The 27012-nt window shown below is 37.7% G+C and overlaps 1 protein-coding gene across 6 annotated transcripts in view; it reads left to right on the forward strand.

Annotated features, from left to right (window-relative positions):
- The window catches only part of MAPKAP1 (MAPK associated protein 1), a 346539-nt gene that overhangs the window by 32202 nt on the left and 287325 nt on the right, over positions 1-27012 (forward strand). For 5 of the 6 annotated variants that reach the window (XM_037798457.1, XM_037798460.1, XM_037798461.1 and 2 more), the window contains exon 2: positions 24717-25044. The exons of the other annotated variant lie outside the window; for it this stretch is intronic. In XM_037798457.1, the coding sequence (XP_037654385.1) occupies positions 24786-25044 (259 nt within the window). In that variant the 5' untranslated portion in view covers positions 24717-24785. The remainder of the gene's footprint in view (positions 1-24716; positions 25045-27012) is intronic. 6 annotated transcript variants of the gene reach the window in all.

The following is a 27012-nucleotide window of genomic DNA, read 5'->3' on the forward strand; positions in this document are numbered from 1 at the left end:
GCACTACATCTTTTTTTTTCCTTGTTTTTCTTTTTTTTTTTTAACTTTCCTTCTTTTTTAAATCAACTGTATGAAAAAAAAGTTAAAAAGAAAACAAACATACAATAAAAGAACATTTCAAAGAGACCATAACAAGGGAGTAAGAAAAAGACAACTAACCTAAGATAACTGCTTAACTTCCAACATGTTCCTACTTTACCCAAGAAAGTTACCTAATATAGCAACATTTCTGTGAACTTGCTCCTACTATTCCATCAGAAATTAAAAGACCATAGTCATTCCTGGGCATCCCCAGAATGTTAAATAGCTTATCTGTTCTTCTTGGTTTATTGTTCCCCCTTCCTTAATTGATCTCTATTGCTAGTTCCCCTACATTCTACATTATAAGCCATTTGTTTTACATTTTTCAAAGTTCACATTAGTGGTACATATAATATTTCTCTTTTTGTGCCTGGCTTATTTCGCTCAGCATTATGTCTTCAAGGTTCATCCATGTTGTCATAGTTTCACGAGATCGTTCCTTCTTACTGCCGCGTAGTATTCCATCGTGTGTATTACCACATTTTATTTATCCACTCATCTGTTGAAGGACATTTGGGTTGTTTCCATCTCTGGCAATTGTGAATAATGCTGCTATGAACATTGGCGTGCAGATATCTGTTTGTGTCACTGCTCTCCGATCTTCCGGGTATATACCGAGAAGTGCAATCGCTGGATCGAATGGTAACTCTATATCTAGTTTTCTAAGGAACTGCCAGACTGACTTCCAGAGTGGCTGAACCATTATACAGTCCCACCAACAGTGAATAAGAGCTCCGATTTCTCCACATCCCCTCCAGCATTTGTAGTTTCCTGTTTGTTAATGGCAGCCATTCTAACCGTTGTTAGATGGTATCTCATTGTGGTCTTAATTTGCATCTCTCTAATAGCTAGTGAAGCTGAACATTTTTTCATGGTTTCTTGGCCATTTGTATTTCCTCTTCAGAGAACTGTCTTTTCATATCTTTTGCCCATTTTATAATTGGGCCGATGTACTATTGTCATTGAGTTGTAGGATTTCTTTATTATGCAAGATATCAGTTTGTCAGATACATGGTTTCCAAAAATTTTTCCCATTGAGTTGGCTGCCTCTTTACCTTTTTGAGAAATTCCTTTGAGGTGCAGAAACTTCTAGCTTGAGGAGTTCCCATTTATCTTTTTTTCTTTTGTTGCTTGTGCTTTGGGTGTAAAGTCTAGGAAGTGGCAACCTAATACAAGGTCTTGAAGATGTTTTCCTACATTATCTTCTAGGAGTTTTATGGTACTTTCTTATATTGAGATCTTTGGTCCATTTTGAGTTAATTTTTGTGTAGGGGGTGAGGTAGGGGTCCTCTTTCATTCTTTTGGATATGGATATCCAACTCTCCTAGCCCCATTTGTTGAAAAGAACCATTATGACTCAGTTCAGTGACTTTGGGGGCCTTATCAAAGATCAGTCGGCCATAGATCTGAGGGTCTATCTCCGAATTCTCAATTCGATTCCATTGATCTATATGTCTATCTTTGTGCCAGTACCATGCTGTTTGGCAACTGTGGCTTTATAATAAGCTTCAAAGTCAGGGAGTGTAAGTCCTCCCACTTCGTTTTTTTTTTTAGAGTGTCTTTAGCAATTCGAGGCATCTTCCCTTTCCAAATAAATTTGATAACTAGCTTTTCCAAGTCTGCAAAGTAGGTTGTTGGAATTTTGATTGGGATTGCATTGAATCTGTAGATGAGTTTGGGTAGAATTGACATCTTAATGACATTTAGTCTTCCTATCCATGAACATGGAATATTTTTCCATCTTTTAAGGTCCCCTTCTATTTCTTTTAGTAGAGTTATGTATTTTTTTCTTTGTATAGGTCTTTTACATCTTGGTTAAGTTTATTCCTAGGTACTTGATTTTTTAGTTGCTATTGAAAATGGTATCTTTTTCTTGAGTGTCTCTTCAGTTTGTTCATTTCTAGCATATAGAAACATTACTGACTTATGTGCATTAACCTTGTATCCCGCTACTTTGCTAATTTGTTTATTAGCTCTAGTAGCTGTGTCGTCGATTTCTCAGGGTTTTCTAGATATAAGATCATATCATCTGCAAACAATGACAGTTTTACTTCTTCTTTTCCAATTGTATGCCTTTTATTTCTTTGTCTTGCCAGATTGCCCTGGCTAGCACTTCCAGCACAATGTTGAATAACAGTGGTGATAGCGGGCATCCTTGTCTTGTTCCTGATCTTAGAGGGAAGGCTTTCAGTCTCTCACCATTGAGTACTATGCTGGCTGTGGGTTTTCATATATGCTCTTTATCATGTTGAGGAAGTTTCCTTCAATTCCTACCTTTGAAGTGTTTTTATCAAAAAGGGATGTTGGATTTTGTTGAATGCTTTTTCAGCATCTGTTGAGATGATCAATTGATTTTTCCCTTTTGACTTGTTAATGTGTTGTAATACATTGATTGATTTTCTTATGTTGAACCATCCTTGCATGCCTGGAATGAACCCCACTTGGTCATGGTGTATGGTTTTTTAATGTGTCTTTGGATTCGATTTGCAGGTATTTTGTTGAGGATTTTTGCATCTGTATTCATTAGGGAGATTGGCCGGTAGTTTTCCTTTTTGTAGCATCTTTGCCTGATTTTGGTATTAGATTGATGTTAGCTTCATAAAATGAGTTAGGTAGTGTTCCATTTTCTTCAATGTTTTGAAAGAGTTTGAGTAAGATTGGTGTCAGTTCTTTCTGGAAAGTTTGGTAGAATTCCCCTGTGAAGCCATCTGGCCCTGGGCATTTATTTGTGGGAAGATTTTTGATGACTGATTGGATCTCTTTGCTTGTGATGGGTTGGCTGAGGTTCTATTTCTTCTCTGGTCAGTCTACGTTGTTCATATGTTTCCAGGAAATTGTCCATTTCCTCTACATTATCCAGTTGTTGCCATACAGTTGTTCATAGTATCCTCTTATAATTTTTTTAATTTCTTCAGATCTGCAGTTATGTCACCTTTTTCATTCATTATTTTGTTTATATGGGTCTTCTGTCTTTTTGATTTTGTCAGTGTAGCTAGGGGCTTGTCAATCTTGTTGATCTTCTCAAAGAACCAACTTTTGGTGATATTTATCTCTATTGTTTTTTTGTTCTCTATGTCATTTATTTCTGCTTCAATCCTTGTTATTTCTTTTCTTCTACTTGGTTTAGGATTGGTTTGCTGTTCATTTTCTAGCTTCTTCAGTTGATCCATTAGTTCTTTGATTTTGGCTCTTTCTTCCTTTTTAATATATGTTTTTAGTGCTATAAATTTCCCCCTTAGCACTGCTTTTGCTGCATCCCATAGGTTTTGGTATGTTGTGTTCTCATTTCATTCGTTCTGTATATATTTAGCAATTTCTCTTGCTATTTCTTCTTTAACCCACTGATTGTTTAGGAGCATGTTGTTTAACCTCCAGGTATTTGTGAATTTTCTAAGTCTCTGATGGTTATTGACTTCTAATTGTATTCCATTGTGGTCAGAATGTGCTTTGAATAATTTCAATCTTTTTAAATTTATTGAGGCTTGTTTTATGTCCCAGCATATGATCTATTCTGGAGAAAGTTCCATGAGCACTAGAAAAGTATGTGTATCCTGGTGATTTGGGATGTAATGTCCTGTATATGTCTGTTAAATCTGATTCATTTATCAGATTGTTTAGGTTTTCAATTTCCTTATTGGTCTTCTGTCTGGTTGATCTATCTATAGGAGAGAGTGATGTGTTGAAGTCTCCCACAATTATTGTGCCAACATCAATTGCTTCCTTTAGTTTTGCCAGTGTTTCTCTCATGTTTTGTGGCACCTTGATTGGGTGCATAGACATTTACGATTGTTATTTCTTCTTGCTGAATTGCCCCTTTTATTAGTACGTAGTGGCCTTCTTTGTCTCTAAAAACATCCCTGCATTTGAAGTCTATTTTATGTGAGATTAATATTGCTACACCTGGTTTCTTTTGGCTGTAGCTTGCATGAAATTTTTTTTCCATCCTTTCACTTTCAGTTTCTTTGTGTCCCTGTGTCTAAGATGAGTCTTTGTATGCAACATATTGATGGTTCATTTTTTTTGATCCATTCTGGGAATCTATATCTTTTAATTGGGGAGTTTAATCCATTTACATTCAACGTTATAACCGTGAAGGCATTTCTTGAATCAGCCATCTTATCCTTTGGTTTATGTTTGTCATATTTTTCCCCTCTGTCTATTAATATCCTTTATTGTACCCATACCGAATCTCTTTAGTACTGAACCTTTCTCCAAGCCTCTCTGTCCTTTCTTTGTTTCTCTGTCTGTAGGGCTCCCTTTAGTATCTCCAGTAGGGCAGGTCTCTTGTTAGCAAATTCTCTCAGCATTTCTTTGTCTGTGAAAAATTTAAGCTCTCCTCAAATTTAAAGGAGAGCTTTGCTGGATAAAGTATTCTTGGCTGGAAATTTTCTCACTCAGAATTTTAAATATATCGTGCCACTGCCTTCTTGCCTCCATGGTGGCTGCTGAGTAGTCACTACTTAGTCTTATGCTGTTTCCTTTGTATGTGGTGAATTGCTTTTCTCTTGCTGCTTTCAGAACTTGCTCCTTCTCTTCTGTGTTTGACAGTGTGATCAGTATATGTCTCGGAGTGGGTTTATTTGGATTTATTCTATTTGGGGTTCGCTGAGCATTTATGATTTGTGTATTATGTTGTTTAGAAGATTTGGGAAGTTTTCCCCAACAATTTCTTTGAATACTCTTCCTAGACCTTTACCCTTTTCTTCCCCTTCTGGGACACCAATGAGTCTTATATTTGGACGTTTCATATTATCTATCATATCCCTTCGGTCCATTTCGATTTTTTCAATTTTTTTCCCCATTCTTTCTTTTATGCTTTCATTTTCCATTTGTCATCTTCCAGGTCACTGATTCGTTGTTCAACTTCCTCTAGTCTTGTACTATGAGTGTCCAGAATCTGTTTAATTTGATCAACAGTTTCTTTAATTTCCATAAGATCATCCATTTTTTTATTTAGTCTTGCAATGTCTTCTTTATGCTCTTCTAGGGTCTTCTTGATTTCCTTTGTCTCCCGTACTATGGTTCATTGTTCATCTTTAGTTCTTTGAGTAGCTGCTCTAGGTGCTGTGTCTCTTCTGGTCTTTTAAATGGGTGCTTGGGCTTGGGTTATCCATATCGTCTGGTTTTTTCATATGCTTTATAATTTTCTGTTGTTTTTGGCCTCGTGGCATTTGCTGAACTTGATAGGGTTCTTTTAGGATTTGTAGACCAATTGAAGTCCTTATCTCTAATTTATCAGATCTACAGCTTCATGGAGTACACTTTCTCTAACTAACCAGCAGGTGGCGTCCACGAGCCACCTGTTCTCCACAAGCCAGTTCTCCCCCTCCTTAGCCTTTTTGGTGAGTGGGGGAGTGAGTCTTGTGGGGTCCAATTGGTGTACCAAGCTTGCATGTGTAGTTGGTGTTGCCTGCCCTGTATATGGGGCGTGTTTCTGGGCAGTCAGGGAGGGGGGGTGGCTTTAACAATCAAATCTCCCTGGTGATCCTAGAGTTTTAAAGCTGCTGCAATAGTCTAATCCTTCAGTTCATTCCTGCCACAGTTTGTCTCTGCCTCTGACCCACAAGTCCTTGGTATTGTCGTATGGCTCCTGAGACTTGCAAGTGGGCCCCTCTTCCAGGCCGTGTACCCCGGGTCCTCTGTTGAGGGGTGACTGTGCTATGTCACAGGTGAGTGCCGTCCCCCCAGGGCAGTTCTGGGCTGCTGGGCTGTGTAGGGAGGCTCGCAGTCTGCTGAAATGATGGCTGAATGGGGCTTTGTTAATTCACACTGCTCTACCTTCCCAACTCTGGGACAATCAGCTGCGGTTGCAGGGAAGGCTAATGTCCACGCCCAGTTTTGTGGTGTGTGCCTGTTATTTGAAGCACTTCGGTCACACTGGGTTGTCTGAGGCAGTTCTGGGCTCTGGGGCTGGCGATGGGCAGGAGTGTGTCCTGTCCACCAGGATGATGGCTGTGAGCGGACACCCCCCTTTTCTTGGGAAGTTGTGGTGTTTAGTGAATTTTCTCAGCCACTGGATTATTGCGTTTTGTCTCAGAGCTCTCCTAGTTCTGCTCTTGAGTTGACCTGCCCAAATAGCAAGTCGTTGAAGCTTTCTGTATTGGGCTACTTAGAGTAATTGTTTTAGAAAAAGAAAAAGGGATTAAAAAAAAAAAAAAAAAAAGGGCCCTCCTCAGAGATCTAATGGGTTATTGAAATGCTAAGAGACAAAGCAACCAGGGCCATTAAGGAAAGGTCCACAGGGCAGAGAGATCAGCTTTTCTTCGGGGTTTGCATATGCGCCTCAGGGCCCTTCCCCTTTCTATGTTCACCAGAACTCCAAAAATCCTCCACTTTTATTTTGGAGTTTTTCGTGTTGTTTTTTTTTTCTCTATGCCTGTCTCCTCTGCTGGGCTGGCTGCTCTCAGATTCTCTGGTGTCTGGTCTCAGTCTATCTATGGTTGGAGTTTGGATCAGTAGAATGAGATTCCGATAAGGGCTGCCACTGCAGTTCTCCCTTCTCCTTCCCGGAGCTGACAGCCCCTCCTCCCACGGGACTGAGCCTGGCAGGGAGGGGCGCGGGTCCCCTGGCCACAAAAACTTACAGATTTCGCTGATCTCAGCAGTTCCACGTTTTCATGAGTGTTGTATGAAGTATGCCCAAAGTCAGATTGCTCTGTGGTGTCCAGTCCACGCAGTTCCTGGCTTTCTACCTACTTTCCTGGAGGAGTAACTAAAACATACAGCTCACCAGTCTGCCATCTTGCCCTGCCTCCTCTCTCCATATGGTTTTAGTTATTAAATATGTGCTCTGCTATTTTTTGCTTTGGCACCTTGTCTTATACTCTCTCTTCTGCCTGGAAAATTTATCTTAGACCAGGGAGTAATATCAAGAATAATAATAATAGGAAACATTTATATAGTGCTTACCATGGGTCAGGTGCTGTTATAAGCGCATATGTGTTCATTCCATCCTCACAACAACCCTTTGAGGTAGCACTAAAATTATTCCCATTTAGAGATGAGAAAATGAAGGAACAAAAGTTGTTGCTTTCCCTTTGTCAGTTGTTTAATGAATGGATGAATTCAGATTTGAACCCAGGCAACTCTGATAGGCAAGAATGGGATGCTTGATTCTTTGCTCTCAGCCTCTCCTACTTACCTTCTCTCAACGTCCCTCATTGTCTCCACTTCCCGTATTCCAAAGGGTAGTTATCCCTTCTCTACTTCTTCCTGGACTGATATTAATCTGCAGTTCGTAGACAAATCTAAAGACAATTTAGTTTAAATCTTTCTGATCAAAGAGCCAGCATTGTAACTTATTTAGTTGCCAGCTCTTCCCTTTTTTTCACTTTTCTTATGATGACTGTATTTGACTAAGTTGGAAGCAATCAATTTCCATTATCTTGACCTTAAACATCTCCATGAAGCCTTTGTGAGTCTCCAACTTGATTTAGATATTTTCCCTTTGTGTTTCTATAGTACTTCGTTATAGAATCTTCTGACTTTGCTCTCATTCTTTATTGTGATTATGTATGTGTCTTTTCTCCTGTGCTTGACTGTAAGCCTCTTAGGGTAGGGACTATGCCTTAGCACTTTGTATGTCTAACTTCCAGCATGTAGTAAGTACTCATTCTTGTTGAATGAACAAATAAATCTGTTTATATCCATGCCTCAAATGGTGAGAGAGGGGGATAACAAGATTGTGATAAAATGAGAACTTAAACTGGAAATGTGAGACATTGTATTGTAGTAGTTTGGAGCAGGAATTCAGGAGCCAGGCTGCCTGGGTTTAATCCTAACTCCATCTCTTACTAATTGTGCATGACTTTGGGCACATCTGTGCCTCATATTACTGATTGTAAAAAATAGATTATAATAGAATCTGCCTTCTAGTTATATAAAAGCTTAAAGTACTTGTTAAGTAAATGAGCAGTCTTCTGGGATCCAGAGAGTTGAGCATTCTGTTTAAATTGTATTTTGTGAAACACTCCTGAATCAGTTTGTATATATTATGTCCCCCAGAAAAAGCCATATTCTTTAATGCAGTCTGTGGCGGCAGACGTATTAGTGTTGATTAGATTGGAATCCTTTGATTGAATGTTTCCATGGGGATGTGACTCAATCAACTGTGGGAGAGACTTTTGATTGGATAATTTCCATGGAGGTGTTACCCCACCCATTCAGGGTGGGTCTGAATTAAATCACTGGAGCCATATAAAACAGGTGACAAAGAGAAGGAACTCAGAGGAACTGAGAGTGACATTTTGAAGAGGAGCTGTGGCTAAGAGAGGACAAAATGCCCCAAGAGCAACATTTTGGAGAACACCATTTTGAAACGCAAACTGGGAGAAAGCAGACACCAGCCACTTACCTTTTGAGCTAACAGAGGTTGTCTCCTCCTCACCACTCTCCTCCCACCATCCCATTAGGCCATGGACTCAGTACAGGAAAAGTAAAGCTTTTATTTTATTTAATCTAAGTATTTTATAATTTTCAGGTTGATGTCTCTCATGTAAAAGTAATGACATACAACATATCTTTTATGAATTGCCTTAAAAAATGTGCATTGTTTTTGGTTTGGGAACGCATTAAATTTATTTACATTATTCCTCATGGGAAAATTTGTTTGATAGTCATAGTTTCTGGTACTCAAAGCACCTCCTGGAACCAATTAACAATGAGTACCAAAGTACCCCTGTATATTAAAGACCTTTCAGCTCTCAAATTCTATTCCAGTCACATGGAGGGTGGGGAGAATGTGAAAGGAGAAATTTGCCCTGGAGCCCATCTGTTCCAGTTTGCTGCAGCTGCTGGAACGCAAAATACCAGAAATGGATTGGCTTTTATAAAGGAGATTTATTAGGTTGCAAATTTACAATTCTAAGGCCATGAAAATGTCCAATGTCCAAATTAAGGCATCAAAAGGTTGATAACATCTCTGAGGAAAGGCCAACGGCATCCAGGGTTCCTCTGTCACATGGGAAGGCACATGGCAACGTCTGTTGTTCAATGGCACTCTCTCTCAGTTCCTGTGCGTCCTTACTTGTTTCTCCCAGGGCATTTCTCTCTAAGCATGCAGGGGTCTTCTCTTAGCTTGTCCAGGGCAAACTCTGGATTTCATCTCTTAGCTTCTCTCCTGGTTCTGGTTTCAGTGGCTGTCTCTAAAATGTCTTTGGGCATTTTCTCCAAGCTTCTGGGTCTGTGTCAGCTCTGAGCTCTTTCTCTCTCCCTGAGCTCTCTTAAGGACTCCAGTAAACTAATTAAGACCCATGGGGAATGGGCAGGGTCACATCTCCATGGAAACAACCTAATCAAAAGATCCCACCCACAACAGCTCTGCCCCTACAATAGTGGATTAAAAGAACCTAGTCTTTTATGGGTTACATAACAGATTCAAACCAGCACACCGTCTACACCATCTAAAAGGTTTTGCATGTTTTTTTGCTTATACTGTTTTTCCTCAAAGTGTCAGAAAAGTTCTATTATGTTTTACCTGTAACACAGTTCCACGGTTCAGAATTCCTTTTATGACAAAGAAGATTGTAATAGTATCAGGAGGATGATAGCAGACCCTCTACAAAGTTACCATGTTGACTGATATAAATGGGAATCATCACTACCTAATTTTAATGCGATTATTTAGAGAAACTGGTTCCTATAGCTACGTGAGTTAAAGTTAGTAAACAATGCAGTTATCCTCAGAACATTACCATAAAAGAAGCTGTTCTAGTTTGCTAATGCTGTGGAATGCAAAACACCAGAGATGTATTGGCTTTTATAAAAAGGGGGTTTATTTGGCTACACAGTTACAGTCTTAAGGCCATAAAGTGTCCATGGTAACACATCAGTAATCAGGTACCTTCACTGGAGGATGGCCAATGGCGTCCGGAAAACCTCTGTTAGCTGGGAAGGCACGTGGCTGGCATTGGCTCCAAAGTTCTGGTTTCAAAATGGCTTTCTCCCAGGACATTCCTCTCTAGCAAGCTTGCTCCTCTTCAAAACATCACTCACAGCTGCACTGAGTTCCTTCTCTTTGAGTCAGCTCATTTATATGGTTCCACTGATCAAGGCCCACCCTGAATGGGTGGGGCCATGCCTCCACAGGAATATCTCATCAGAGTCATCACCCGCATCTGGGTGGGGCACATTCCAAGCAAAACTAATCAGCACCAAAACGTCTGCCCCACAAGACTACATCAAAGATAATGGCGTTTGGGGGACACAATACATTCCAATGGCACAGAAACTCTTTCATATTATCAGAAAATGAAGTGATTATAAAAATACACAACGGGTTTGTTTGTACAGGTTAGTATGAAGACCCAATACATCCCAGAGTAATTTAGGCAGAGGATAAAGAAATATTTGAAAAGCCTCCTTGAGCAACTGAGGGAAAATGTGGAAACATTAAAATTACCCACCTGGGGAATTCTTTATATTCTCATAACCATTAGGGACTACCAATTTAGTGGGCCAAGCCCTCAATCTTGGGGCTTGCCCTTATAAAGTTTGTTACTGAAAAGGAGAGGCTAGGCCTACTGTAATTGTGCCTAAGAGTCACCCTCAGAGAACCACTTTTGTTGCTCAGATGTGGCCTTTCTCTCTAAGCCAACTTGGGAGGTAAACTCATTGCCTCCCTCCTACGTGGGACATGACTCCCAGGGGTGTAAATCTCCCCGGAAATGTGGGACATGACTCCTGGGAATGAGTCTGGACCCATCATCATGGGATTGAAAAAGCCTTCTTGACCAAAAGGGGGAAAAGAAATGAAACAAAGAAAAGTTTCAGGAGCTGAGAGATTTCTAATGGAGTCAAGAGGTCATTCTGGAAGTATTCTTATGCATTATTGTGATGGTTAGGTTCATGTGTCAACTTGGCCAGGTGACAGTACCCAGCTGTCTGGTCAAGCAAGCACTGGCCTAACCATTGCTGCAAGGACATTTGTGGCTGTTTAATAAACCAACAGGCTGGTTTACTAAATCATCAGTCAATTGGCTACAGCTGTGACTGATGAGTCAATGAAGGGTGTGTCTTCCACAATGAAAGAATGCAGTTGGCTGGATTTAATCCAATCAATCAGCTGAAGACTTGTAAGGGAGACAGATAGAGGACCTTCACTTCTTTGGCTCACCAGCAAAGTGTTCCCTGAGGAGTTCATCAAAGTTGCCAGTTCATTTCCCGAGGAGTTCATCAAACACATTCATCAAAGTTGCCAGTATGTTTCCTGAGCAGTTCCTGCCTGCCCTATGGAATTTGGACTTGTGCATACCCACAGTTGCGTGAGACACTTTTATAAATCTCATATTCATAGATATCTTGCATTGATTCTGTTTCCCTAGAGAACCCTAACTGACACAATTATATAGATATCCATTTTAGTTTTTAGTGTGTTAGAATAGCTAGAAGGAAATACCTGAAACTGTTGAACTGCAACCCAGTAGCCTTGTTTCTGGAAGATGAAGTTATAACTATATAGTTTATATGGGGTGACCACACGATTGTGAAAACCTTGTGGCTCACAATTCTTTTATACAGTGTATCGACAGATGAGTAGAAAAATTAGACAAAAAGTAAATAAATAATGGGGGGATGGGTTGTTTTGGATGTTCTTTTCTATTTTATTTTTATTCTTATTTTTATTGTTACTGTTTTTTTTTCGTAGTAATGAAAATGTTTAAAAACTGATTGTGGTGATGAATGCACAACTAAATGATGATACTGCAAACAAACAAACAAACAAAAAATACACAACGGGTTGCAAGTATGGAATTCCAGGTTACTGTACCTAGTGTCCTTGGGGACCAGCTATGGAACTTCAGGAAAGTAAGGTGCCTCTGATACCATTTGCTCAGCAGAAGAATATCTATAATATATGTCCTACTTATCTACTTCATAGGGATGCTGCTATAAAACAAAATAGAGTCCTTACAAAAAGTAAAAAAGCACTATACAGATCTAAGATGCAATATTACTGACTTTTCCTTGTTCTAACTACACTTTTTGGTGTTCTAACTACACTTTTTGTAGTTCTTCTAACTACTTTTTTTCAACTATCAAACTCATTTAACTCCTAATGAATGGAAGACAATAAAATTATCTCAACTAGCAGATAATCCCCAAACTATTTTTATGTAACTTTGAAAGATGCTTTTACTTTCACTTGAATAGATCATTCATAATAAATGCTAACTGCTATTATTGTTATTACCAACAAAATGGTACTAACTTTGCCAGGTATTTCTTATAACCTCCTAGATACCCTTTTTTACCCTTATCACAGTGGACTAAATTGAGGATAGGGCAGCAAGATGGGCCTTCATTCTGCCTATGATATAAGTTATACACTTAGGGAATTGTTTCTGGTTTACTAATGCTGCCAGCAGAATGCCAAAATACCAGAAATGGACTGGCTTTATAAAGGGGGTTACTTGGTTACAAAGTTACAGTCTTAAGGCCATAAAAGCATCCAAGCTAAGGCATCAACCATAGGTTACCTTCACAGAAGAATGGCCAATGGCATCTGGGAAACCTCTGTTAGCTCAAAGGTAAGTGGCTGGTGTCTGCTTTCCTCCCAGTTTGCGTTTCAAAATGGTGTTCTCCAAAATGTTGCTCTTGGGCATTTTGTCCTCTCTTAGCCACAGCTCCTCTTCAAAATGTCACTCTCAGTTCCTCTGAGTTCCTTCTCTTTGTCACCTGTTTTATTATGGCTCCAGTGATTTAATTCAGACCCACCCTGAATGGGTGGGGTAACACCTCCATGGAAATTATCCAATCAAAAGTCTCTCCCACAGTTGATTCAACATCGGGCACTTGCGCTTGAGGGTGTTCTTTCTCTTTTCTGCCTTTTTTCAACTTGCACCACAGGCTCTGACACCTTTTGTCACTTTCACTAAACACTTATCCAGCAAGGACTGGCTTCTGTCTTCTTTTCAGAATTCCTTGAAAATGTGAAATTCTTTGGTTATTCAATAAATTCACAATTCTGCTTGTCAGAGCTTTGTTCCGGGTGGTACTTCTTCACAAAGTTGTTGAACTTCTTCTGCCCATTTTGCACACATTTCTTTTATCAAGGAACTGGAGACATACTCTCTTACCTCTCCTCACCTGAAGAAATCTCTTCAGCCACCTCTTGTTGCTGCTCCTGTAATTCCTGCAGCTCCTCAGTGCTGAGCTCGTCTTGATGTTCCTCCACTAACTCCTCAACATCAGCCTTTTTTATTGCTTCTTTATGCTTAATGATGGTGGAGATCATTGTTATAGTCATATGTATTCCCCAGCAAGATCAGTAATGCAAATACCGCTCTCATATTTGCCTATTTCTTTTTTTTGTTCGGTAGTGGTGCGAAGTAATTTTCTTTTCTGCTCAGCACTCTCACTGCTCCCTTTCTGAGGACCCATGATTAGAAAAAAGCACAAAAATATACAAAATGACCACAGAAGCTAAGATAAGACCGCAGGGAAGTGTGTACAGGGCAAGAGCTAATGCATGTCTAATGCGTGACCCTTTGTTTTGGCTGGAAAAGGTAGCGGGTCATGAGGCAACTGACGCTTGCACGTTAAGTACCAAACAAGCGATGAGTACTGGGAAAAAAATTTTCATGTCAAAATGCGTCGAGTACCAAATTTGATGAGTTTCAAAGCAGTTGAGTACTGACCAATGTAGTTCATCCTCCCCATTTTACAGATGAGAAAACAGCTGAGATTTTAAAAAGGGACTTATGAAAGGTCATGTAACTGGTCCATGGTAATTAGGGAGTTAGAACTGAGGTTTCCTGAGTGTTTTTCTTAATACAGTTTTATTGCGCTATATTAACACACCCAACAGACATCCACAGTGTACAGTTGTTCACAGTGCCATCATACATTTGTGCGTTCATCACCAGAGTCAATTTTTGAACCTTTTCCTTATTCCTGAGTGGTTTTTACAATAAACTATGTTGCTTCCTTAGTTGACTTGGTTAACCTGAGAGCCAGGTTAGGTGGAAACATAGCTCTCTTGAATTACTTAAGCAAACTTCAGATACCAAGGAGACACTAAAAGGAAAATCCATCCTAGACTATAGCAGGAGACCTGTCTACTGAACCAGCACCATCAGGAGCCTTCTTTTGGAAAATCATGGCACAGCTTCTTGGGAATACGAAAGATTCATTTGTTTTTTCATTCCACACTGAGTTCTTACTGAATGCCAGCCACGTTCTACTAAAAACTGGCAGCACAATGATGAATAAGACAGTTAGTGTCCTTAAGAAGCTTAGAATTTATAAGAGGAAACCAACATATGAACAGATTATTAAAAAAAAAAACTGTGTGATTAGTTTGTTCATTCATTCATTAATTGATGTAGCCGTTAACATAGCAACCAGAGAGAACCTTTTATAATGTGAATTAGATCATATTGCTGCTTTGCTCACAATCCTCCACTGACTCTCTGTTTTACTTAGAGTAAAAGCTGAAGTCCTTAGAATGGCCTGCAAGGCTATACATGATTTGCCCTGCTCTTCCAGACCTTATCCTCTGCTAATTGCTCTCTTGCTGGATTCTGGCAGCACTGGCCTCCTTGCTGTTCCTTGAACAATGTCAGAATGCCCCACCTGCTTGGTGGTGCCCTTCCCTCAGATATCTATGTGACCTGTCCCTTAGATGTCACCTTCTCAGTGAGGCATTCCTTAACTGTATTTACCATTGCAACCTGTGACTTCACCCAGCATGCCCCATTTCTCTTCCCTGTTTATAGAGAACACTTATCCTCTAACTTATTATGTAATTTACTTCTGCCTTTTTTGGGGGGTCTGTTTCCCTCCATTAAAATGTGAATTCCACAAAGGCAAGGATTTCTTTCTACTTTGTTTTCTGCTTTATGCCCACTGTCTAGAACAGTGCCCTGGTACATAGTAAGCATTTAATAAATATTTGTTTAATGAATAAATTCAATAGTGCCTACTAGTAACAGGCAATGTCCTGGTTTAATTATTTGGGAAAAGTAGGGACAAAGTGCATTGCAATGAGAACACAAAGGAGGAAGCAGTTAACGTGGTCTATGGAGTTCATTAAGGAAGTTTACTGGAAGAATTAACCATTGAGCTGGATTTTGAAGAATGAGTGTGAGGTAGCCAAATAAAGAAGGGCAGACAGGCTTTTCAGACCAAGGGATAAGTTTGAGGGAAAGCAACTTATTTTTATGGTAGTAATTTGGGCTATCTTTCTCTTTTGGATAAGTTAAAATTTCAGAAAACAAATACTAGAAGTTGAACTTCAATTAGTTCATCTTTAGAAGTTTTGAGCATAGATTTTAGTCTAGTGTAGTTTTAGTCCAAATGAAAATTCTGAGGGAGTAGGAAATTACCAAAAACTGGTGGCTTCAAATAACTCATTACTGGAGGATTTCTTAAACTTGGCACTATTTACATTTTGGAGATATAAGTCTTTGTTTGGGGAGTTTTACTGTGTATTGTAGGATATTTCACAGCATCCCCGGCATCTACCCTCTAGATGCCAATAGTCCCCCCTCCCCTGATTGGGACAACTAGAAATGTCTCTACACATTGCCAAATGTCTCCTGAGGGGCAAAATTGCCCCCCACCCCCACCCCCAGCTTAGAACAACTGCATTAGAACCACTGCATTACTATGATAGAGTTTAGGGATTCCCATCTTCAGGACCTTCACAAAGGATTGGAGGAAAGAGGTATTCATACCCTAATAGAGTAACTACATTCTTGAATCTAGAATTGAATAAAAGGAAAATGAAATGGGCAGTTCCTTAAAAAATGATATTCGTGTAAGTAACTGTAATAGAGGTAGAAATAAAGTTTTTTAAAACAGTTTGGATCCTGGGAATTAAGGGGAGATTTGCAGAAGATGAGATGTTTGAGTTGGCCTTAGAAGAATAAGGTTTGTGTTGGAGGAGATGGACATATCTCAGACACAGGGCCTCATCATCTAAGGCCAGAACATGTTCAGAGTAGTCCTGGGAATTACACCCTGGAGAGAAGGGATGGGTGAGTGAAACCGGATTATGGAGCACCTGAAGGGATTTAGGTTTGTACTCCTGCACTATACTATATTGGTGTTCTGTTTCTGCGTAACAAATTACCACAAACTTAAGCAGCTTAAAAACCTCACAAATTTATTATCTCAGTTTCCGTGGGTCAGTAGTTTGGCACGGCTTTGACTGGGCCTGCACAAGATCTCACAGGGATGAAATCAAGATGTGAGCTGTCTACAGCCTCATCAGGAGGCTCGACTCACGATCTGTTTCCAAGCTTCCCTCAGGTTGTTGGCAGAATTCATTTCCTTGTGGCTGTATGACTGATGTCCCCGTTTTCTTGCTCGCTGTTGACTGGGACCACTCTTAGCTCCTAAAGGTTACTCTCAGGTCCTTCCCATGTGTGGCATGGCTGTTTGCTTCTCTCTGGCTTAAAATCTTGGAATCTCTCTCTTCAATCAGCTAAGATGGAGTGTTATGTAACAATAATAATTAAGAGTGACCTGTCCATCACCTTTGTCATAATATATATTGAATGAATGAAATCATTGAGTAAACAGTTGAGTGCTATTTAAGGTTTTAGCCCATATACTGGTAATTTCACATTGAGAGACAGCCTGGTATCTTTAGTGTTATTGATATTCTTCATTCTAAGTAAAACTGTGAACATTTTACCTGAGATCTGAAAGTAGAACCCAAAATAATTTTCTCACAAGTGAGTATCACTTCTGTTATGTCAAGAGAAAATACCCATTGGAAAAATAATTTAGGGCTTCATTGTACCTATAGCAGATTTCTTATAGCAGCCAGAAATGTTTGCAGATTTGGAGTTCAGAGGGTGGTAGGTGGTTAGGTTGCCTAAAGTTTCACAGCTATTGCTAGCTAATAAACATTATTTAAAAACTTTGAGAATACTAATTGTTTTATAACAGCTGCATAATAATAAAAATTTTAATATAGTTTGTGCCTAGAACTTTATATATACTTTGGCATGATTAGTAATTATAGTTCTTCATACTTGTCATTTGAAGTGTCTATTGAGCAAAGTTTAGATTTTTAGTTGTCCATTGATAAAGTGCCATTTATCTTCACAAGCTATGGTATTTCTGACACCAAAGCCTATATTTTTCCACTATACCCTTGCTATTCAAACTAGAGTTTTGAGAATCCCATTATATGCTGGTGGTACTATAGAAGCCACAAGGTAAGCATAGCACAGCTTTCTGGAGTATCAACTTTAGTTGCATATTCAAAAGTAAAACATGTTTTTTTTTTTTTTCCTATTAAACACAGGTGCAGAATATTATAGGATAGAATGCAAAATATGAATGAATTCTAAAAATAAGATTCTTATTTATGACATGTTGCTTTAGGTGACTCCCCTTAAGTTGTCTTATACCTTGATTTATGGTCACTCTCCTCTGCCATTCAGATGTGTCTGTGAAGTTTGAGAAGCACTGTATTATACCAGGCTCCCTTTAACTGGGTATTGGTGGATAGTAAGATTCAGAGGTATTTCAGGTGGAAATTAGTGGTGCAAGGCAAGAAAATCAAGGACTAGAGTCCCTTTGTCTGAAGGAGTTATTTTATAGGAGAGGAGACCTTGCCTCCCAGGAGGTTGGTGAGGCTGGCTCGTCCCAGATGGTCTCACTCACTGGTCAGGGGCCTCAGCAAGGATAGCTGGTATGATAGTAATGGCAGAAAGAACCTCTCTCTCCACATGATTTTTCAATCCTGAGCTTCTTCAGATATGGTAAATTAAGTGTTCCAGGAAGACAGAGCAGAAGCTGCAAATTTTCTTGAGACCGATTTTTAGAAGTCACAGTGTTAATTCCACTATCTTCTGTTGGTCAAAGCAATCATGATGTGAACTGAAATTTAAGGGGGTGGAGAAAATAGACTACCTACTCTTCATGGGAAGAGTGGCAAGGTGTTGGGTCTTTTTAAAAATCCACCATGTAACCTTAGGCAAGTTGTGTAGTTCCTGTAAGCCTATAAAACGTACCTGCCTCCTGGGGTAGTTGTGAGGATTAAATATGTTCTTACATGAAAAGTGATTAGTACAGCTCATAGTAAGAACTCGGTAAATATCTTCTATTAGTATTATTATTCCCCCTTGTGTTTCTGCCTAAGAAAAGCTTAGCTGTCCTTAAATGCTGCCTTCTACCTGAAACCTTCCATGACTTTCCTGTCTCTTGGAAAACATACTGTCTTAGTGTCTCATTTGGTTGTTAGCATATTTATTATGCCTTATGTTACTGTTGTGTATGTACATGACATAGCTCTTCAGAAGAAGTTTATAAACCTCTGGAGGGGGCAGGCCAGGGTCCATATAATTTTTTGAAGGATTTCCTGTGCCTAGCACTCAGATGATATTTAGTGGATGAATCTTATATTATTCAAAAGAAGATATAAGCTTTTCTTTTCTGTTGTTGTAATTTAATCTAATAAGAACTTTTAGTCAAGGTATGGAAATAAAATGTGAAAGGAAAAAGTAAACTTTCCAGATATATGGTCTTACTGTTTACAGCGTAATGCAATTAGGCACAGTCACATGGAGAAGATTTTAATTCTCTGAGGGAAAAAAAACTCAATTTTTGGTACTCTAAAAAATAAATGAAGGTTTAATTTAGAGTTAAATTGGAAAGAGAGAAAGGGATTTAAAAGCATTAAAGTATGTTTTTTTAATGGTCACTTCAATTATTTTCAATTCCAGGAGGTATGAATTTGGAGCTTCAACTAGATCAAAGAATGTTGAGATATTAGTAAAACACAGGGTCTTGTCATTTTATAAATCGAAACACTTTGTATATAATGAAAAGCCTTCCCCTTTTCCGCCCTATTTGGAATCATTCCTTGTTGTGCAAAATAATGGGTGCTTCTGTAACACTCTTAAGGAATCCTGTATAGGAATCAGATTTATCTTGTCTATTACTAATGGTGTCAAGTTCGGGGGTACCAGTGTGGAAAGGTAAAAAAAAAAATCTCGCATCTGTTGTTACATGTTGTTAACTCCCTCAGCAGACGTTAAATCATTTCAAGTACAATAATAGTGTAGGAGGGTAAATTAACTAACCATTAACAATCTTATAAATACACAATTAACATGCCACATTTATATGACACATTGATGGGGGCAGCAGTAATTTTTGATTGGGAGTTTACAGACCTTTGAGAAGCCTCAGGCTGTTGCTTATTCAAACAAGTTTCACAGATTGCAGGTGAGGGGGCTCAAAGTCTGCCTGGCAGAGGGAATTGAATGTATAGTGTATTTTGAAGGAAGAGGAATTTCTTTTTAACCATTGGCTGGACTTAACATTTAAAAGTCATGTTGCTACTTATCTCAGACAGGTGCTTAGGTAGGGAAGGACTATAGGGAGGCTCATTTGCCTGATGGTGGGGTTATTTGAAGAAACATAATATTTCAGGTATGGACTTTGTGGCTGAAAAGTTAGGGTTTTCAAAAAGATACATAGTAGTATGAGTATTTAAAGTAAATCTTTAAGTATTTAAAGTAAATCTTATTTAAAGTAAATCTTTCTTCTGTGGTTTCAGGTCAAGAAGCAAATGATTGTTAAAGTTCCTTTCATATGTGAAATCTGTGACTTAATTTTTGATTAGCCATAATGTGTACTGTATATTTCTTCCTATTGTACAAATCCCCCTTGTATTAGAGGTAGGAAAGTTGAGGATGTGGTCTACTGCATAACACATTAACTGTCTTATACCTTTCACCGAAGAAATTTCTGAGGCCACCCAAACCAAAAAAGCTCAACAACAGGATTTTAAAAAATCCGTTTAGTGTGACTATTGTAACTCTTTGTCTCTCTTTGCTTTGAGAGGCTGTATGGCATAGCAGTTAAGATCCAAAGCTCTTGAATTTGATTCCTGGTTCTGCCGTTTATTAGCTGTATATCTTTGGACAGGTTTCTTAACCTTTCTGTACCTCAGTTTTTCCATCTGTAAAATGGAGATAAAAATAGCAATTATCTCCTAGGGTTATTCTGAGGATTATATGAATTAATCCATGTAAAAAGGATAGAACAGTTCTGAGTTTTGTAATAAGTTAAGATTAGTTCTTATAATGGCTTTTTGCTTCTGAAATTCTGCTGTCTACTTGGAGCAAATGTATAGGATCTTATGGCATGTACTGGCTTATGAATTCATCTGAATTATTTCCTCATTGCCCTTTTTTCCATCTATTTTTTTTGTACTATGTTGTACCTTATGTTTTTCTATAAGCCATAACAGATAAAGTTTGTTTTATATGTGTGTGTATAAAGTTATTGTTAGAAATATGCTTGTGTTAAGACTTGATACCCATTCTCCCCTCATCAAAATATTCTGAAAATTACTCCATTGTTTAGGGCATGTTCTGAGTTACCACAGGCAGGTTATATGTGATCATTAATGAACATGAATGGATATGTAAAGTTATAATAGCATCCAAATTGCACCTAGAACCACACTTAGCACACATATAGGACCTCAGTAAATATTTGTTGCATGAATGAAGTAAAATAGGTGATCCACCCAGTACATTAAAAATGGCTGTGTCATTTTGGGACGTCTTAATCGCCTTCCACTCTGTATGGATGTCCCTGTGGTTTCATTTTTGTGTAAAATAAATCTTTATGCTTTAAAGAATGTGGAATTAAAAAATGGGAGAAAGAAGCCATGAAAGTAGGATATCTTATGGGAGGAGATCTCCTGGAGCTTGAGATTATTGTTTACCTGATAACCTAAAGGTGTATAATGAGCAGCAACTATTTCAGTGTGTCAAAAATTGGTGACGCCCAAAGAAGGTGTTCAAGGCCTGAAGAAACAGCATTTGCTAAAGTATACAGCAGCATTTAAACCATGTTCTGTGGAACCCTGTTAAAGTTGGTCTGCTTTACTGTTCCAGAGGAAGAAATGTTTAGGGGTCAAATAAGTTTGAGATATATTGTGTTACTAGATTTCTCACCTTAGAGATTGACAACATAAATGAGAGTTTCAAAGTTTTGAGAATTCTTGTGATTAAGTAGCAGGAAGTTAAACTTGTTTAACTTTGCTTAATCTGGTGTTTCTTAAACATATTTTAATGCAGAAGTCTTTTTTTGTGAAACATCTATTATTGTCTCAAAAGTCACTAGTGTCCTTCAGAACCCAGTTGAAATACTCTGAAGCAATTGCAGTAAAAGACCTCAAAGATGTGAGCCAGTGGCAGCTTCCTAAAATAAATATATGGTCTTCCAAGTTAATTAGAGTGTTGTTTAGTATATTTAAACCATGATATAATGTGGGAGAGGGGATAGTTGTTTTCTTAAAAAAGATGTATTAATCAGATTTTTTAAACCATATTTTACTGTGACTAAAAATGGCTTTATATTTTTCTTAAAAATTATACATCTTAACTGTAAGAAATAAAGCAATATAGATGAGTACTAAGAGAGTGAATCTTCATACTCAGATGTAACCACTTAAAATTTTGGTGACTGTACCTTCAGGTATTACTCTCTGCATATATATGCAAAGAGATATATCTATGAATAGTTTTACATAAATGCGATTGTTACTGGGTATGTTGTTCTGGACCCTGTTTTTTTTTTCATTATTTATGTATTCTGGACGTCTTTCCATGTAAATAAATACTGATCTACCATGTATTTTTAATGGCTGCAAAGCATCCCGTTGTATGTTCATGTCATGTTATATGCAATATTGATTGATGTTTAACTTATCTACAGGTTTTCAATATTATAAATAATCCTGAGATAAAAGGTTTTTTGTGTGTAATTAAGTCCTGGGGACAAATCCTAGAAGTGGGATTTGCTGAGTGAAAGGGTATTCATGTTTTAAAAAGTCCTAATTTTCATTTCTTCCAACAGTTCATGAGAATGCCCATTTCTCTGATCTCCACCAGCATTAGGTTTTTAAAATCTTTTTGATTTTTGCACAACTGATTGAAGAAAATAACTTATTTTCATTTGTGTTCTGAGTGGCTCTGCTGGTTTTAGAAATCAGTTCTATCTTCAAATGACAATTTTCTGCTTTTAAGGTGATTTTAAAAATACTCTTTTGTCTTGAAAAGTCGTGTTGTTGGAAAAAGTTAAGTGTCCTGATGTGATTATTTTGAAGGGCAAATTGAAGAAAACGTATATGTGGTAATAATAATAGAAAGCATTCTTTTCTTTATAGTTACACTTATGCATGATATGCTCATATATGACTTCACTCTGTAACAAAATTGCATGGTCCTTGGAAGTCAGACAGAAACAGTTACTGAATTCCTGCCATGAGTAAAATACTTTGTTATCAGAAGGGATGTGGTGTTATGCCTTTGTCCTTGTGGAACTTAAAGTCTAAGTCCTCAAGTACCTATAATAGGAAGTAGAAAGTGACATGAACAATAGAATGTTTCCTGGGGTAGTACTGTTGGAGTTTCCTATCAAGACTTGTTTGAATAAATATTTGTTGATTGAATTATTATACAGATTGCTCAGCATGTGAAGTCATAGTGTACTAATAGAGATGATGTCTTCTGGTATTGGGGTGTTTTGTGGCCTCTGTTCATAAGGATAAAATTAAGGAGTTGAGATGTGCTTTCAGAGGTGTTTGCCTTTTCCTCTTTTCTTAAAGGGTAATGGAGCAGGCCTGTTTTCCTGAAAAAGATTTTATTGAGGGTACTTCAGTATACTTTATTGTTTTGCCCTCTGCCCTTTGACTTATTGGTTCCAGAACACCTGTGAAATGTGTGGCTTCTAGTTGAAGCCTGAGGTGTCATCCTACCTGTTTTTGCAAGGGAGAATTATTCAATATCAAGTTGACAGTACCTGCCCCTCTGCCCCTAGTTGCCTTACTTTCATGTAGAGAGGGCAGTTTATCATGATTGCTAGGACATTTGCCACTCCGGCAATCTGTAATACTGTGATTCTGTTACAAACCAAATGCTTCTGCTTTTAAATAGTTCTGTGGTTGTACATCTCTTGTGATTATACAAAAAGTTATTTTTACAGTTGAAATTTAAATGCTCCCTTTTAATTTTGTATTTTTTTCTGATTAATTTACTGTAAATGGTGGATTAGGATTAAAGTTTCTGAGGCTAAATATCTCTGAAATTTGACACTTAAGAGAATCCAATGGTATGTCTGTATTAGTCCATAGACACTTTGAGGGATGCCTTACTCACCTTTGTTTTTCCCATTAGCCTTAGTTTAAAGTTCTCAATGAGTTCAAAGGAAAAAAAAATGAAGATTAATATTATTGACTTCACTGACTTTATTAGAGATACTGCTCAGTTAAACTCCCTCTTAATCTCAGTATTGTATCTTTATTTTAAGACCCACTGGGGGATGTCAATAGAATGATTACTGGACATTTTTTTTTTTAAACCTTAGTTAGACATAATGATTTGTTAACTAGAGTTCCCCTACCATGTTCCTTTGTAGAAGAAACAAATGACAAGGAAATCTGGTGTTATTAAGTCTTTCTAAAATAAATATCTTCTAGGAGTGTTTGTAGGAACATTCAATCCAGCCTTCAGTTTCTTGTACTTCATAATGATTTTGGAGGAATAGACCCAGAAACCCTGCAGAGTACTCTGTCACACAAAGGAAGCACTGACATTTTACCTGCTGTGAACTTAAAGAAGGATAATATATTGATACATTTTAGGATTACTTTAAACAAGAATTGAAGGCTGAAATTGATAATGATATTTTTACCATCATCGTCATTCTTAATAGCAGCAGCTAACTTTAATTATGTGGCTGGTACTTTTTTTTTAAGCACTTTACCTTCATTTGCTCATGTATATCCTCTCATTTCTGGAACCCCCATTTTATAAATGAAAAAGAAAACAGAGGTTTGAGGGTATTGAGTATTTTCACCAAGTTCATATAGCTAACAAGTGACAGGGTCAGGATTTGAACCCAGATCTGCTTCTAGGGCCTAGATTCTTAACGACTATTCTATATTTTTCTTTGTTAAGTATTCCCATTTAACTGAGAGACTATCCTGTTTCCAGAATAAACATTATTACACTTTCAACAGGCGATTTCCTTCTTCTTCTTCTTTTTTTTTTTTTTTTGTTTCTAAAACAAGCAATTAATCTTGTAGCAGGCCAGTTTGATTAGTAAGTTTCATTGTAAAAGCACAATACTATCTTAAATCAGAAAAAAGGAAAATAGTATGTTTATTGAGCAAAACTACTTTTGTGGTGTGTTTTTGTAAAATTCCTAGTAACTAAGAAAGTTTTGTCTGTACTTTTTTAAATTCCTCACAACCATGTGACAGGAGGAGGAACTATAAACTGATGAAATAGTTTCATACTTCTAACATATCTGAGGAAAATACACCTTGTTCCTCCATGACCTTATACAGTAGTGAGACTGCATGGGGGTAAAGGGAGAAAGGGGAATTTATTGTTTTAACAGTAGTTACCTGCTTTCAGTGACCTGACTGAGGAGTTACTATTATTTGTTTTGCAAGAGAGCCAGCCTTCCTCTTTGATACCTTGGAGATCTCATTGACTAGAGCCGTAGTCCCTAGTGCTTATAAGGATTTCTCAACAGCAATAAATGTTGATTTTTCAAGGTATAATTTTACCACATGGAATTTGTTTGAAAATGATTCAGTCATTTTCTGCCTTATTCTTAAATATTGCCTGTGTACATCATGTTTCTAGGTAGGTGAGCCCATGAAACAAGATGAAGAGGAGAAAATAGCCTTTTAAGGAAATTGGCCTACAGTAAGGATGGCCTTCTTGGACAATCCAACTATCATTCTAGCTCATATTCGACAGTCACATGTGACCAGTGATGACACGGGAATGTGTGAGATGGTTCTTATTGATCATGATGTTGACCTAGAGAAGATTCATCCTCCTTCAATGCCTGGAGACAGTGGGTCAGAAATTCAGGGAAGCAGTGGTGAGACTCACGGCTATGTATATGCCCAGTCAGTCGATATTACCTCAAGTTGGGACTTTGGTATTAGAAGACGCTCAAACACAGGGTAAACATGCCTTTTGGTCATATCTTCTGAGCTTTAAATCAGTGAACAGTCTTTATAGAATAATACATAATGTTAGGATAGTTTAATGTGGAAAGTTTCTCTGTATTAATAGGAACATGCATGACATGATCATGTTTCAGACCAAGAGTGAGTCTGAGCAAAATCTCCTTGTCTGCAGCTGTGAATGGAGAGGGGTCTCTGGAATGATGTTATTTGAAGGAAGTGAACAGAAGAAGAATAGGTAAAAAATTTGGCTAGCAGAGACATGTTGGGTTTCTGTTATAAAGTCATTATATAAAAAGAGAAATAGACTTGTTTTTAGTGTCTTCAGGGAACATTATATCCAGGTAGACTACCTGGAGGCAGGTGTCAGTTTGACTCAATTCCACCTTTAATACAGAAAACTGAACAGCCAGGGAGTTCTAACCCCTGGAGGAATTGAGGGGTTGAGAGAAGGTAACTGAATATTTGTTAGGGCTGGTTTTATTAGGAATTCCTATGTTGAATGTGAGATTAGAGAAGACGCCCCTGTTTTTGATACTTTACCTTTATTTTCTTAAGTTGATCACCTCCCTTTGATCTTTGGGTTTGAAAATGTTCAACTTTGGTATATAAGTATTTAGTCATTAGCTTTTAAAAGCTTATTATTGCCTATTTTCAGCTTATAATTTTTGGAGGCCTTTCAGTCGGAATTTGATGAACCATTGCCTTTACTTAAATTATTTAGGTTACCTATTGTTCTAATATGGCAGGGTATTCTAGGAGATAATTTCATTTTAGATAGACAAAATATCACCTATTTCACCAACTTCAGTAACCTGCTAATTCCTGCGAAAGGTATTGGCAAGAGATATAGTGGAGCATTGAAAATATTTAAATGTTTATTTTCATGGTCCAGATGTAACAATGCACGTAAAAGGGTATTGTAGATAGAGCTGAATACAATTTACAGTGAAGGGCACATTAAGGTTTTGGTTCAGAATTCAGCATTCTGTGACATCCACAAAGAAGAGTTTGCTTTCATGATGAAAATAATTAATAGCATTTCCCAGTATCTAAAGGAACTTTTATCAAAACGGGATTTCAGTGAAGGTTTGAATATAATTTAGAACCATCGATTCTCAGTCCTCTAGTTGAAACTGACTTCCTTGCAAGTTATTGAGATGATATCTTATATGACAGGTTGAATGGATTTCAGTAGGTGAATGCTGCTAAATTGAGAGCTTTATGATTATATTACTTGTGCTGTAGCCTTCACATTTATTAATTGCAATTGAATGTATTTTTCTTCATTGGGATTTGGTTAGAGTGACATTGTCAGAATGCTTTTGCCAACATAGTTTAAATTTCTGGCGAGATTAGTTTCAATGTTTCCCTATTACAATGCTAAAAGAGTAGTGTTTGATTTCCTACCTTGAACATGGTTGAAAGAGAAATTTATTGTTTTTTTTTTTTTTCATTAGCATTGTGCCAGGATTGGAAGTTTAAGGTTAGCGAGAGAAAACTAATTTTAAGAGTTGATATCGATTATGACTTTCTTCTCCATTGTGGTTTCAGTATGCAGCAGTTGTTAATGTTTGCCAGACAGTATTTCTTTAAAGGATGAGTTCACTGAGTTTTGAAGGTTGATCAGCCAGTGGCAGTATAATCACAAATGCATAATTTTAGGTGACTCTTGTTGTTCTTAGAATTTCTTTAGGTAGTACTTAGATGTGTAATTATTTGAGATTGTGGGGTGTCCTGTGACCTAGGAATTTACCTTTTAATCTTTTTAAGATTTGACTAATGTTACAAAGATACAAATCATTTATTTTACTACCTATAAACTGTTTCAGCCCACTGAAGAAAAACTGTGCTAATTTATATAGCTTTGACATTTTACAATTTTCATGATTTTTAGATAAAGGATTTTATATTTAAAACTTTAATAGTCTAGTCTGAGTTCATTTATCTTTAATTTTTGAAAT

Source organism: Choloepus didactylus, chromosome 10 (genome assembly GCF_015220235.1).
Source record: "Choloepus didactylus isolate mChoDid1 chromosome 10, mChoDid1.pri, whole genome shotgun sequence".
Taxonomy (NCBI): domain Eukaryota; kingdom Metazoa; phylum Chordata; class Mammalia; order Pilosa; family Megalonychidae; genus Choloepus; species Choloepus didactylus.